Source organism: Felis catus, chromosome C1, assembly GCF_018350175.1.
Source record: "Felis catus isolate Fca126 chromosome C1, F.catus_Fca126_mat1.0, whole genome shotgun sequence".
Taxonomy (NCBI): Eukaryota; Metazoa; Chordata; class Mammalia; order Carnivora; family Felidae; genus Felis; species Felis catus.
The window spans coordinates 194,567,699-194,584,100 of record NC_058375.1 but is presented as its reverse complement, the minus strand read 5'-3'; the positions used below and the strand labels follow the sequence as shown (position 1 = coordinate 194,584,100).

General features: G+C 35.7%; 1 protein-coding gene across 43 annotated transcripts in view; it reads right to left on the bottom strand.

Annotated features, from left to right (window-relative positions):
- The window catches only part of MAP2 (microtubule associated protein 2), a 282,928-nt gene that overhangs the window by 74,016 nt on the left and 192,510 nt on the right, over positions 1-16,402 (bottom strand). For all 43 annotated transcript variants that reach the window (XM_019838577.3, XM_019838585.3, XM_019838575.3 and 40 more), the window contains one exon: positions 3,001-3,285. In XM_019838577.3, coding sequence (XP_019694136.2) covers positions 3,001-3,262 — 262 coding nt within the window. In that variant the 5' untranslated portion in view covers positions 3,263-3,285. The remainder of the gene's footprint in view (positions 1-3,000; positions 3,286-16,402) is intronic.

Below are 16,402 nucleotides of genomic sequence, written 5' to 3'. Positions count from 1 at the left end.
AAGAGGAGGCCAGAATATAGCTCCTCTGGTCCTCTTTAATCACCTTGAAATACAAGGCCAGCTCACATTAGTGATGCCTATTATCAATGGTTAGCATTTCTAAAGACTATCTTTGAGATTTAAGGACACTTCTTTTTATTGGGAATGATCTTTGTTTGTGAAACAGTTATATATAAACCATCAATAATAAAATGCATTATTTTATTAAGCAAAAGTTTGGAGAAAAATCTAACTGCACATTGAATTACCACTAGAACATCTTCTGTAGATATGAGACAATATCTCACATTTTTCCTTTCCCACAGCTTTCTACATATGGATATTTTATGGACTTAAAAATGGCCTGTTATTTCTGGAGGGAGTTTAACTTAAGAAACATCATAGTTTGGCTTGCACACTTCACTCTGGTGACCCACAACCGGCTGCTTACAACTTTTTTTCACTATGAACATACATATAGAACTTTCAGAATCAGTTTCTCAAAGGCAGTACAAGATTCGTGTGATATATGTTTAGTTGAATTCAAAATTAACTCTGGATGGTCCTGAACCCATAAATTAAAAGAAACATCTGTTAATCTCTTTTTAATTTATATTATTTTCTCAAAGAAGCTGGCAAGGACATACTGACCTTGCAAAGAGATTTTTCTGATGCTCTTAAATATTTAATTAAAACCACTGAAAAAATGAAATAGTAAGTGATATTGGTTCTTCCTTGACCAAACACGCTACAGGGATTTTTTTCCTTAGTATATTTCAAGCCTCTATCATCATCAGTAAGATTCAACTGGTGAGAGCCCAAGAGACAAAGCAAGATTTTCAAGAGTTTTCATTCACCATTAATTTAAGCAGGACTTTCTTTCTTCTTTTGCATTCATTCACTCACTCATTCAACATACATTTAGTGAGTCCTTGAAGTGTAATGTCAGGTGTTGCAAGATATGACGATGAGAAAAATGTTGGTCTATCACATGATCTCTTGCTTTCCCCACAACAATTTTGCTCCTCATGTCCTCGTCTCTTCATGCTTCAGTTTCTTCAAAATGTTCCTAGTTAGTGCTCCTGACACTCAGGTCCTGCCCTGTTCAAGTTGTATTATACTCAACTTTAGAAAAATATTCCTTGATCAAGAGTGCCCTATCGTCCATATTGACACCACTACTACCACCACCAATAATACTAATGGTAATTAATAGATACTATTTCTTGATTCATTGACTTTGTATGCTTTACTATCTCATTTAATCCTCATTGTGGCCACGAAAGGCAAAAATAACATTTTTACTTCTCTTGTATCCACAATTCCTTACTAATGGGGCATATGTGTCTGTTGAGCACTGTGCAGCTGCTCAAATACTTAAATTAGATTGGACACTGCCACTCTCTTCTCCTGTTCCACATGACTTTCTGCAGGGTACTTGCTTCTTATTACAGCCGAAAACCTGACTTCACAAAGATAAATCTTGAAAAGGATTTTATATTTATATTTTATACTGTAATCGAATGTTGAAACTGTGGACTATCTTGAGGTCATGTAGTGCTTAACAGATGTTGAGTATTTCTGTGTTTCCTTTGAGCATTTAAAATATTCTGCCACACCCCTGAGTTTGCTGCGACTTATCAAGATGCTTCTGTAGGCAATTTGGGAACTTTGGTCCCAAGTAATAATGATCTCTCTTCAACTTTGCCTTTCTATACTGCTCATTTGGCACACAATACATTGTGTTTTGCATTTGAATTGTGTGCACAGGCCTCATGTCTGCTACTGCATCCTCTGCTCTGTGAAGTTCAGAGACCACTCCTTGCAAGTGCCCTGGCACAGAAGCTAATATACCTTGCATATAGAAAATGCTCAACAGTAGTTTATCAAATGAGTGGATTAAAAAAATTACAGCATGTCCTTATGTAATTTCTCTTCAGTTATTTGAGAAGCCTTTAATATTACCCCCATTAATTTTAAGTATATTTTTTGAACAAAGCGTACAGTTGATAAGTGCTGCTGACTGACAGAGTGCAGAAAATTGGTCTTTGAATAAGCAAGGGATGACTCTGAAGGACGCATTACCTTTCTTATTACTTATAGTTTACCTACTCTTTTTGGAGTAGCATGTCAGCAAGTTATTGTGTACAAACACATTAAATTCTTATGACAGAAAAATCAGAAAGTAATGGTGAAGAATATAGTGAAAGCAAGTGTTTCTCTATGCTGTTAATGCTTTATAATGACTACGCCATCAAGGAAGCTATTATCAATGAGAGTAAGGAGGACTATTGGTAGAAATTGCACTTTGAAAGGAAGTACTTAAGAGTAAACCAAATTAAGTTCTCCTTCAAGCATCTGTAATATTAGTTCTTCAAAAGCTCTCTGAGGAAGTATGAAATGGTTCCCATGTATGTGTTTCCTTCCCTTCCCTCCCCTCCCTTCCCTATTCTCTCTCTCTCTTTTTATTTTAAGATTTTATTTTTTTAAAGTAATATCTATACTCAACTTGGGCCTTGAACTCACAACCCCAAGATCAAGAATTGCACGTTCCACCAACTGAGCCAGCCAAGCGCCCCAATCTCTCTGTCTCTTTTTTTTTTTACAGGCTGGGAGATAGGCTCTATATGGCTTTCTGACCTAAAATGTACATATGCTTCTAATCAGTCAATCAGATTTAGGTCCAATAACATTCAAAGCATTTGTGAAGTTTTCTTTCAATGAGTTAAAAAGGCTGAGCGTTAACTAGCAAAAGCACACACACACTGAGCCATCTGTCCACTAAAGTTAAAGTGGTAAAACTAAATAGGGAGATGAGATTAAGAATACAACTAATTTGGGGGAATGTTAGGCTCCTCCTCAAGATTTTTCTTTTTTCTTGGTGTCTATTTTCCCTGACGGACTGGAATTTTAGACCTTGTGCTGGTGAAAGAAGGTCATCATGGTAAATTAATTCAGTTTCAGACTAAACAGACTTCAAAGCACAAAGCCAGCACTGGTGACAGAGGAGCCCTTGGTTACCTGCTGTTTCTCTGTCAGCTGAGGTCAGCTCTCCATTGATGCCATTCTCTTTGGTATCTGAATAGGTGCTCTGTGACCCATGTTCTCCAAAGGCGCCCTCTTCATCCTCCCTGTATGGGAATCCATTGGCGCTTCTGACAAGTCCTTCCCCTGCCCCGCCTTGGTCCTTAATCTCAGGTGGATGTGGATGTGCAGATGCTTCTGTTAGTTGAGCTGAGGTCCAGTGAGGCGCCTTTGCTTCATCTTTCCGATCATCTGCCATTCTTCTACACCTTGTGACCTCTTCTGGGATTGGAATAAAAACAATAGCGGCCATCACTGTGGGGAACTACGATCTAATATTACTAAGATAGGGCACACTTATAGCAAACTCAATAGTTAGCTATGGTCAAAAAAACATGCTCAATAATCGACTGTTACTATCAAGAAAACAGCTGTTGTTAATACCTTCGTTTTTACAGATCTCTTCTGGCGTATCAATTCTTTTAATACAGGATCACCATTAATTTACATATATATTTTTTACACTAGTATTTGGCATTTAAGGAGATATCTAACTTTCATTGATACAAGATATTGACTATACAGTAGAGTCAAGGAATCCTTCAGGATAGGGAAAATTTGTAGTATGAGAAAATAGGGTAGAAGTATGTGAGAAAACAAATGGCTGAGGGGGAAATGATGAATTGGGGGAAACTACTCCAAGTACTCTTTTAAAAGCAATTCTCAGGGATGCCTGGGTGCCTCAGTTGGTTAAGCATCCAACTTTGGCTCAGGTCATGATCTCACAGTTTGTGAGTTGGAGCCCCAAGTCGGCCTCTGCACTGACAGCTCAGAGCCCGGAGCCTGTTTCAGATTTTGTGTCACCCTCTCTCTCTGCCCCTCCCCCCACTCATGTTCTGTCTCTCTCTCTCTCGAAAATAAACATTTTAAAAAATTTTTAAAAATATTTAAAAACACAATTATCCCTGAACCCTAGAAAAGACAATGGCTAACACATTAGTCTTTTTTAAAAAAATTTTTAATGTTTATTTATTTTTGAGAGAGAGAGACAGAGAGAGACAGAGAGAGAGAGAGAGAGAGCGAACACAAGTTGGGGAGGGGCAGAGAGATAGGGAAACAGAATGTGAAGCCGGCTCCAGGCTCTGAGCTATCAGCATAGAGCCTGATGCAGGGCTTGAACCCATGACAGTGAGATCATGACCTGAGCTGAAGTCGGATGCTTAACCGACTGAGCCACACAGGTGCTCCCACATTAGCTTTTTCCATTTCAAAGGTGTTCAATTCAAACCAGAGGTGGATATGTTTTCTTGGATACTGTATATTAAAAGAGAGTTTTGACTTAGTTTCTCAGAAAATTTTTCTAAACCCTATCTATGGATTAAGAGTATATATAGATATACTAAGATTTTGTCTTAGTATATCTTACATAGAGAAAAGATAAAAAAAATACAGTATTAGACCTACATCCTACCTTATAATGTTATTTCACAACTAAGTCAAATCAGATCTGGAAAAGTTAAATTACTGACATGTATCAGTAACTGTGAATTATAGTAAAGTTTGAAAAAGTCATGGAGTAGGTGTTTTGTACACATTAAGTCAGTGACAGACATTGCATGGCCTTCACTTACACACTGATGTCACTAGGTTTAGACATGTAGTTGATAAGAGATGATTCATCACTCACTTCTAGAAAGCTGTTGCCAGCAATGTAGTCTTATTCATGGCCTACTGTTCCCAGACTGAGGATATAGACATAGGCCATGACTGTCTCTGATGGAAACTAAGAACACTTTCCCATTTTCTTTTTCTTTCCTTTTTTTTTCTTCACTTTCCTGTTTTCAAAACAGTAACTCAAGTAAAAACATCCAAACAAGCAAACAAAATTGTATTAAAACAAATCTTCCTGTTACTAAGCTCTGTTTAGAGACATCACAAGTAAACTAAGTTGTAAAGAAAGTAAGCTTTCCCACCAAATTCCTAACAAGCATTTGTCTTTTTTCCCCCACATTTCAATGTGTTCTTCAGGTTCTCATTCTAGTTTTCTATTCATAGCTGGAAGAGCTAGATGAGTTAACTCATTTAAACTAATTTGACTACAATACCAAACCTACCCCAAACTGCTTCCCATAAGGGTTCTATTTATTGTCCTTAAGAACATATTTAAAAAGTGATATGAATTTAGCTTTCAAAGCATTGATTGAAGGGCTTGTGAATAAACCAAGGAGCATCCCTGTATCACTGACAATGTGTAAAGAACTTTATCCCCAGAAGTGTCTCTTCATCTGCAAAGCGAGGACAATGATGCCTAGTTTATTATTGTGAAGTTTGAACAGAAAAATATACAGGGCAGGGCGCCTTGGGTGGCTCAGTCGGTTGGGCATCCAACTTCAGCTCAGGTCATGATCTCGCTGTCCGTGAGTTCGGGCCCCATATTAGGCTCTGTGCTGACAGCTCAGAGCCTGGAGCCTGTTTCAGATTCTGTGTCTCCCTCTCTCTCTGTCCCTCCCCTGCTCACGCTCTGTCTCTCTGTCTCTGAAAAATGAATAAACCTTGAAAAAAATTAAAAGAAAAAAAAGAAAAATATACAGGGCTCAGCACAGTCCCAGTCATGTCCAATAATTAACAGTTACAATCTCTGTTATTGTTGTTAGAATTATACTACTAGCCATTATACTACAAGTCCTTATATATAAAATATTTTAAGTAGTTTTCTGGAATTATCGCCACAGGAACAAGAGTCTGAAAACTTGGTACAATAACAAGAGTTACTTGCAAATCTGTCTCCGGATATTATATGGGACTGAAAGAATGTTCCAAGGCAGACATGGGAAATGTCTGAGACATGGAAGCCTGATAGAAGGGGTGCACCATCAGAATTAAGCACTCAAGGTACACATCTGAAATCTTCCCTACATATTTTATAAAGATGATTCTGCACTGTTCTAGACTCCATTCTGTCATTGTCTTCCAGTCAAAAATCAAAGGACCTCATTTAGGTATATACAGATTATATTTTTTCTCAGTTGTTGCAGCATCTTCTATGTCCAATGGGCTGAAGAAATTATGTGGATTCAAATTGTCACCTTTGAATTTGAGACCCTTGGCTCAGCATCCTTTCTTTATATGCCTTGATTTCTTTACTTTTCTTTACTAAAATAGTTTAATTTAAATTTCCATATTCCTACATTATCCAATCTAGTTTGCATGCTGAGTAAATACTTGTAAGTAGCAAGTTTCCCCCAAAACAAGTACATGCCTTGTTAATGCCACTTTAAAAAAATTAATAGGCTTTATAATTTTAGAACAGTTTTAGATTTATAGAAATATTAACCAGATTGTACAAGAAGTTCCCATGCACCCCTGTACACAATTTTCTATCACTAACATCTTACCTTAGTATGGTATATTTGTTATAATTAATTATAAAATATTAATATATTATTATTAACTAAAGTCCATAGTTCATTTAGATTATCTTAGTTTTAGCTAATGTCCTTTTGTTGTTGTTGTTCTAAAATTCCATCCAGGATACATTACATTTCATTGCCATGTCTCTTCAGGTTCCTCTTGGCTGTAAGATTTCTCAGACTTTCCTTGCTTTTGATGACTTTGAAAAATACTGGTCAGGTATAGATAATTCCTCTATTGAAATTTGTCTGATTTATTTCATGATTAGTCTTGGGTTATGTGTTTTGGGGAAGAAGACAGTCAGTGGTAAAGTGCTCAAATAAGCTTGAGAAATGCTGAGCTACAGAGGCATGTATATAACTTGAGGTTTTTAAGAGTTTTTGATAAGCTACTGGACTTTTGAATCTTAGGGATGGGCAATGATGTCCAAAGCATTCCAACCAGTTCAGCATAGAAAACTTTTTTTGATGCCATGTTTATTAACATGTCCAAAAGGATTTGGGAAATTCTTAGGTTTGCATTTTAGCCCTTGTTTAACACCAAGAGTCCTAGCCACAGATAGTCCAAGTAAATAAAACAATATAAGAACCCAAACTCCTAGCTAAAACTGGCAGTTTTTTCCCCAAGGCTCTCTGAGGAAGATTTGTCAGTGACCAAAAATCTTCACCTTGAACCTAAAAAACCAATGCCTTATTGGGGACAGTATCAATTAATTATCTTAAAATTAATTATCTTAAAATGTTAAGATACTTTGTTTTAAAGAAACCAGGCATTTACAAAGTAAACAAACTCCTTAATGTTCAAAGCTTTAGAGCTTTGGATTCTTTTTTTTTTTTTTTTCAGTTAATCAATAAAAGCTAATTTTGGAAAAAGAAAGAGCTGTCTGGTCATGCTGCTCCAATTAATATCAGAGGCATAAATACAGGGAATTAGTTACCTAAAATTCATTATTTGACTTCCTGATAAGACTATTCAGATAATACACTTTAAAACACTTGCAGACGAATCAGATGCCACTTTCTAATTTGTTGGGTATTTGAAATGTATATAGTCTAACCATCTATTAAGTGAAAATCATTTGAGGAGATTTCAAGCTACAATCATCATTGCTCTGACAAAACTACTTTGACAGAAAATATGATTTGGAAAGATTTTCTTCTGCTGTACTGAAAAGTTGCTGGAATCAAAGGACACACTATTTGGCCATACTAACTTATAATCAAAACATGGTATTATGAAAATCCCACACATTCATGGTAAATTTCACTTAAATTCCTAATCAGTGTTTTAGGGTCGTAGATTATTTCCACTCCTCAAAATGGTTTTACAATATAGTTAAAAGTGACCACAGCTTCCTTTCATTTCTTCTTCCTGATATATAGTCTTCCTTTACCTGAATCTCTCTGAAAACCATGAATGTAGTATTAAAAAAGATAAGAAAGCTGAGATAAACTCCAATCCCCTCCAAAATATAGAAGGAAACTTGTGAGGTACTAGAAATTGTAACATCCATTCCTACTGTGTAATGAGAAAGACTCTATTTTCCATATCGCAAAAGATCACAGATCCTAACTGCTCTGAACAACTGAGCAGCTGGGGATCTGCCACACAATCATCTTACTTGAGAATTAAACTGAAAAGCTACCTGAATTCTTCCCCTCATCCCTCTCTTCCAAAAGCCTAGCTTGATAATGTGGGCAAGGAAATTATTAAGTTAAAAAGAACTGTACTAAGTCCGAGACATTGGCTTCCAATGTACAACAAATTTGCAATGGCAATCTTTCCTGCTAGGGCTAAACACAAGTGTCAATATCAGTGAGGATACAGCTACTTGTAATATGGATTTTTATTTTTTTAATTTTTATTATTATTTTTAAGTAATAAAATGCTCAGCACAGAGCTCAATGCAGGATTTGAACTCATGACCCTGAGATTAAGACCTAAGCTATGATCAAGAGTTGGACGCTCAACCGACTGAGCCACCCTGGCACCCTGTAAAATGGATTTTTTAAAAAGAGATCTTAAGGGTTCAAATTTCTCTTTATATCAGAATGAGATATTTCACTTGACTTTATCATTACATTGCTAATCATGCTGCATATTGCAGGTCCCAGTATTCATCTCAATTAAGATACACAGTTGGAAAGAAAGCTGAGAGAAGATCTTGTGCCACCAAAAATGTCAGTCATGGACTTGAGTGATAAGTTTCAATCTTTGCTACCATTTTTTTTATTTAACAATTTTCTGCTGATATTTGAGACTTCTCTAAGAACAGAGTTCTTTCTTCTTTCATCAAAAGTCTAGACTTTAAAATTCCAGTTCTTAAAATTCTAGCTTTTTGCTTCTGCCAAAGGAAACAATCAACAAAATGAAAAGATAACCGGCAGAATGGGAGTAGATACTTACAAATGACATATCAGATAAAGGGTTAGTATAGAACATCTATAAAGAACTTACCAAACTCCACACCCAAAAAACAAGTATTCCAGTCAAGAAATGGGCAGAAGACATAAATAGGCACTTCTCCAAAGAAGGCATCCAGATGGCTAACAGCCACATGAAAACATGCTCAACGTCACTCATCATCAGGGAAATACAAATCAAAACCACAATGAGATACCACCTCACACCAGTCAGAGTAGCTGAAATTAACAACTCAGGAAACAACAGATGTTGGTGAGGATGTGGAGAAAGGGCAACCCTCTTGCACTGTTGGGTGGGAATGCAAACTGGTACAGCCACTCTGGAAAACAGTATGGAGGTTCCTCAAAAAATTAAAAATAGAATTACCCTATCACCCAGCAATAGCACTACTAGGAATTTATCCAAAGGACACAGGAGTGCAGATTCGAAGGGACACATGCACCCCAATGTTTACAGCAGCACTATTGACAATAGCCAAAGTATGGAAAGAGCCCAAATGTCCATAAACTGATGAATGGGTTAAGATGTGGTGTATGTATATACAACGGAATACTACTAGGTAACAACAACAACAAAAATGAAATCTTGCCATTCGCAACAATGTGGATGGAACTGGAGGGTATTATGCTAAGCAAAATAAGTCCGTCAGAGAAAGATAGATATATGATTTCACTCATATGTGGAATTTAAGAAACATAACAGATGAACATAGGGGAAGAGAGGGAAAAATCAGATACAAACAGAGAGGGAGGCAAACCATAAGAGACTCTTAAATACAGAGAACAACAAACTGAGGGTTGATGGGGGTGGGGAAAATGGGTGATGGGCATTAAGGAGGGCACTTGTTGGGATGAGCACTGGGTGTTATATGTAAGTGATGAATCACCGGATTCTACTGTGACGACACCGGATTCTACTCCTGAAGCCGAGACGAGATTCTACTCCTGAAGTTAGTATATTAACTAACTTCAGAAAAAAAAAATTGTAGCTTTTCCCCCTCAACAATGCATGCTCTTATCCCAGCTGTTGAATCCTTGATCACTGCTACACTCTAAGTCATTTCTTTGATGACTAATTATTTAAAAAATGTGAGATTCATTACCATGTGGCAATCTGTCATTAACTTTTGATTCTAGGGATATGGGCCAAATGATATGACTTGGCATTGATCAGATTTCCAACCTCTTAAAGATTCAATGTATACCACCGTATATTAAAACCAGAATGAATACAGTTTTTCTACAGATTAAATTCCAAGTTGAAATGGCATATGGATTAATTCCTTGTCTATTTGTTTATGTAAAATCATTCAATTTTGTTTTTAGATACAGTTGATGCATACATGTTTAATGCTGCTAAGTAAAATAAGTACTTTTTCATATATTGGGGAGAAGGTTTTAGTACCATGAATCAGGAGCCTTATAAGTAGTCAAATCTAGATAATTGTAGTTAAGAAATCCCAAGAAAGAGAAGAGCTATACAAGTAAGATACACAAGGAACAACAACAACAACAACAAAATTAAATGCCTAACTTAACATAAAACATGTCTGTATGGCAAAATTCAATCGATAGCTTGGGACAGATAAATTCCAATTTTTAATTACTTAATAAATAAATAAATATATATTATAACTAATTTAGGTTCTTGGAGATACATTTTGTAGCTTATGGATAGGTGTACCAGTGGGCACCACTATTATTTATCAGATTACTCAAATATTTATTATAATATCAGTAATTATATTTCTCCTATATTAAGATTCTACTATATTTAAATACATCTGCTTTTCAAATTGCCCAGGTCTAAGACTGTAATGCTCTATGTTTCAAAACTCCGGATTTTATCTGAGTATCTATCTAGATACTTACATGAATTCATATATATCTATATGCACTGCTTTTTGTGTGTGTGAAAAAAATTTGCACTGGCCTACAGGCAACCTGAAAGTCTGCTTCTAATTGTATAAAGCCATTCTTGAAAACATTGCCTTTTGTGATATGATTGTCCCTTGCACAAGAATATACACAATAAAGTAATTTATATTGGAAATTCAAATATATTTATTTTGCTGATTTTTGACATTTCCTAGACAATCAAGTAATGTATCACTTTTGATATCTTTCTTTAATTACTAGGAACTTTAATGCTTCACTGCAGTATTTCCCAGCCTAAGACTGTGGTACTATGTTCTGTTTTTAATTGTAAAACTTGTCAAATCTTTTCTGAAATCAGGCAAACTATATATTATAAATAAATAATGACCATGCCTATTGCCTTCTAACAATTTACTTTAAGGTATCACTCTTTTGAGAAAATTATATAGGGGCGCCTGGGTGGCTCGGTCAGTTAAGCATCCGACTTTGGCTCAGGTCATGATCTCACAGTCCGTGAGTTCGAGCCCCGCGTCGGGCTCTGTGCTGACAGCTCAGAGCCTGGAGCCTGTTTCAGATTCTGTGTCTCCCTCTCTCTCTGCCCCTCCCCTGTTCATGCTCTGTCTCTCTCTGTCTCAAAAATAAATGTTAAAAAAAAATTTAAAAAAATATAATATTATTTAGCACACAGTAGCTCTCATATTATCCCTCATGTATGTAAAATGAATAAAATACAAAAAGACTTAAATTTTTTCCACAGAGAACATTTATAAGGCCTTAATGTTCTAGATCTTTCAGATAGGTTATAGGTTAACAAAGTCACGTGACAAATATGAGTTCTTGCAAAAACTAACATTACTTAGTTTTTTCGTTTATTTTTGTTTTATTATTTTTTTTAGAGAGAGAGCGAGCACACTCACACACACATGAGTGGGGGAGGGGCAGAGAGAGGGAGAGAGAGAGAATCCCAACCAGGCTTTATGCTAGCAGCACAGAGCCTGACTCAGGGTTCCAGCTCAAGAACCCTGAGATCATGACCTGATCTGAAATCAAGAGTCGGACGCTTAACTGAACAAGTCACTCAGATGCCCCTAACATTACTTAGTTTTTTAAAAACAGTATTTCTCTTATATCTATCTTCCGTAAAGTACTCTTTTAATTACTATTCTAGCAAATATTGGTACTAAGTGAATAATAACTTTAAAATGAGAAGTGACTTATATTGATGATGTCCAAAAAACACATTTTTGTTGGTTCTCCCTAAAGGTTTAATATATGCACATTAAAACAATGCATTTTAAGCCCAGTTTGAAAAAAGAAGCCTTTTCATCTAGACCTCCATCTATCATTGGACTACCTGAATCCTGTACGAGCAAAAAAATAGTGTGATAAGCTCTGATAGTTCCTATACTTCCTGTTCTTTACAACAAGGAGCAAATAGATACATTTATTTAAGTGCACCAAACAAAAGTTTCTAGGAACATATGCCCTGAACACTTGAAGATACAAGAAAATAAGATACGACTGTCACATTTTCTCCACTATTTCAAGGGAAGAAATAAAAACTAAGTAGAAACACCAAGAATGTAATGTCCCTTACAGCTCTATTGTCTTCCTGAAGTACCAAGTGAATTTCTTTTCTCAGGGCTAAAGATGCAAATCAGAGACACATTGCACTGAAAAGAAACCATTTTTTTTTAATTTTCTGCCTACCTAGTTGGAGGTTTTCATATTTTTCTTTCAAAGTCTGAAAGGAAAGGGGTCATGCAAAAGTAAGATGCACACAAAGAAAACATGATAGTAATATACAAACTGTCCAAAATGCCATTTAGTCTTCAGTTGGGTTTCAAATATTTGTTAAATGTTGAATGAATTATTCATCAATACCTAACCTCAAGATAAACACATAGAAAAAGGTTCTGTCAGCTATGGGATGTTTGGCCAACACTAGCTCACTGGGTGAGAAGAGAATCTTTTTGAACCTAATTTTTCAGGCACAGTAGATTTGGACTCAAGTCCTAACTCCAGATGCTCCCTGGTGGTCTAATGGTTAGGATTTGGCATTCTCTCAAGTTCTAAGTCCATTGGAGAACATGTAAAAAATGACACCAAGTGCAAAGAGTAACTACACCTGGGTAAGACCTAGTATACGTAACAGAGACCATGTGAATGTCGGTTTAGAAATATCTTTAAGATAAACTCTTTTATCTCGTTTCAGAAAAGGTACTAAAATCATGAAACTGACACATTCTTTGGCAATCATCCATTCCAATGTACCTTAAAAGTGTTTTCAACCAATTACCTCCAGTATTGATCTGATAAATTAGAATTTCTGGGCATGGGGCTTGGAAATTGATTGGTAATTTAACAAGACCAACAGGTGATTCTGATATACGAAAATTGGAAGACTCATGCTTTCAGGAAAGCCTGCTACATAGGACTTCAGAAAAGAACAGGGAAGATAGAAACACACACACACACATAAACACCTTGTAGAATAAGTGGAGTAAAAGGTTAAGACAATAATCTTGATAGGTCACATGATCATTCTCACAAATATAGGCTGAAGCTTTTACTTCCTCAGTCTAGTACATTTATGATGAAGCAACCTAGTCCAATCACAGGACCAATTTCTTTTAGTCAGATTCCTAGGAGCATGGCAGTTTGCTGCTGTGTCTAATCCTACTTGAAGGAGGTAGAAATGTTTCAGAAGAATGTTTAGAATTACCCATTGTTTGTGGTAAAATCTACTTCACATTTTGAGAGCAGTAACTTGTCCTTAGTCAGTCTATCCACATCTTCAAATTGTCTTTAGAATATTTATTCTAGATACTCCCTGACATTCATTAATGGTTAAGGACAAAAGTGCATTTGCTTAAAATATCTCAAATCCAGTTATAATTCTCTTTATCCATTAGATCATTTTAGAAATGGATGTAGGGTAATAAACATGGTGTGAATATGTGATAATCTGAACTAGCAAAGCTCTCAAAGCAGTAACTGAATGTTTTACTATCTTGATAATTTAGATGCATGCTGAAAATATCATTTAGTAGAGTATAACTTTTTCTCTCAGGATTCCCATATAACCACAAACCTCACTGTTTTTCTTTGGATTACAGTATTAGAAAGATCACAAAGCACAGAAATAGTCACTGATTATAGTTATTACCAGGCAACATTAAATACTCTCAAAAAATGGCAAAAAGAGAAACAATGAGAGCTTGGAAAATCTAAAGGAAAAATACACTGTGTGCCAGATAGGCAGGACTCCATTTTTATAATGCTTTTGGCATGGACAGTTCTAGAATGTTTTCTATGATATGTTCTGCCCTGTCATCATGTAATGTACCAATTCAATAAAAACACTGGGATTGTAATTTTGTACTGCTGCATATCCAAGAATGAACAAAAGAATAAAACAACCAGTTATATAATGCAATTAATGAATGCTGTTTCCCTTTTCCATGTAGGCTCAATTATGCTTTATACTATTACTATCCATACCAGTACTACAAAACAGAAACTTTTGTTTTGGTCCCTAAGAGTATTAGAAATTTATGTAGAACGCACATCTTTGCTTATAAATGCTGAGTTCAAAGCTTAAACAGTTGTTGATGAAATGACTATAACCCTCTATTCCTTCTCTTTGTCTTCTATGCAAAACTGAGGGAAAAGTTCATGCTGACATGAGAAACTTAAGTTGAGAATCCAGATATTTGTTTCATGCCTTCTCTGTTCTTTTTCAAGATGACTGTAAAATACCTATAAGGATGATTCATTCTTCATTACACACCATGACTAATAAACAATTTGTATGAAGAGAGTTGATGGGTGCATAATTATTTCTGATGATGATGAACTCAAAGTGCAAAACCCAGTGTGAGGTTATTGGTGGAATTATATAAGCGAATAGAAATAAAGCATAATCCCACGCAAGTTGGAAGTGCTCAATAAACCCTACCTATTATTTGTTATTACTTATGCCTTTTGAACATTTTTAGCAATAGCATCCATACATGGTTTATCCCAAATTAAAAAACTGAGGCCAGAGAGAGTAAATTGTTTCACCAAATTAGACACTTCTAGTAAAATCTAGAATGAGGAGCCAAATCCACTAATATCCATATCATTGTTTGCTCTTTCACCAAATAGTGAGATAGTGGAATGGGGTTGGAACTAGAAAGGCCAATCCAGATAACACTAACTTCACAAGACTGCTCCATTGATAACAACCTACCATACTGAGCTGGGTAAGACACTTTATGTGACTAGTGTACAAGCTATACTTCACAGCTCTACATTATTTCTGATTCCTCTTTCCCACTAAGACGACTAATAAATACCTTATATACATTTCAGAAATAAATATTATAAGATGCTCTAAAGCTTTAGCTTCCACTGATGATATTTATTAAGGACCAGCACTTAGGTACTAAGATACGGTAGAATAAATAATAGATTTACAACCAGAAAATTAGGCCTGAATCCTGGCTCTCCCACTTACTAGGTTTGTAAACTTACATATGACACTAAACCTGAGTATTAATTTCATAAACATGAAACAAACTACTGAAGCATTCAACAAATACATTTTGACCCTTACATCAATATTTTTCTTTTCCAAACAAGGAGAAATTCAATCATAATAATTGCACTAACGTTTTCTTTAAATAAGCATAAATTTGAGCATCAGGGAAATTGTAATTTGGATTTGGGACAATTAATGATTTTGTTTTAAACTTTTTCCAGTTGAAATCTGATTTTAGATGTATCAGACTTCGTCCAGTGTCATATAACAAAACATTGTAAATATAAATCTCTTTTGGGTATCAATTTAAAGAATATTCTATGGCATTGCAGACATCCCCAAGGAAAAATTAGGTCACAAGTATTTACTTGCACCACCACCAAGTGAAGACCCTTTAGTTCTGGACACCTAAGATCCATAATAGGAAAGGCACTGGCTGGATGTTCAAGTGGTTATGATCTAAAAACAACAATCATTACTTGAGGAAAAGATGCTTCAGAGATTTCTTTATAGGAGATGGGAATAGAGCCATGACTTGGGTAAACTTGAAGGCTGTGTTATATACCACAAAATAAGATACTAGCATTAAAAACAAAAACCAACCAAACAAAAGCCAAAAAGCTGGAGAAGGAAATGACAGTCACGAAAAGAAAATAAAAGAAGAATGGAGAATTGGAAGTGAAGGATGTGTAGAACCATATATTCAAAAATTAATGACTTATGGTTTTCCATGAAAGGAACCTGCTATTAGCTATTGAAGACAGAAGGAAGAGTGAAGACCTGGGGAATTATAAGCAAGATTCCATTTATTCTGTTTCCTCGTACTTTATCTGATCTCCTCAGTTCCTTTATCTTTTGGTGATCAGTTCTCCTTCCACAGTTGCAAGCCATGTGATGCTGTCTCTAACATGTTTTAAAATCTTTTTCCAAATACAGTAAGTACATGGACTTACCATACAATGTCATAGCATTTGTTATATGTATTTCTTTGAACTTAATGCACTCCTTGACAGTGGATGTATTTAAGCAAAATCCAAATGTCCACCCTGTGATGAATGTTATAGAATCAATTGTGGTTTTGACTGATGGAGCAATGGCTTATATGACTGCCAAAATGCCTTCCAATTCTAAGATTACAAATCTTAATTCATTAAACAAA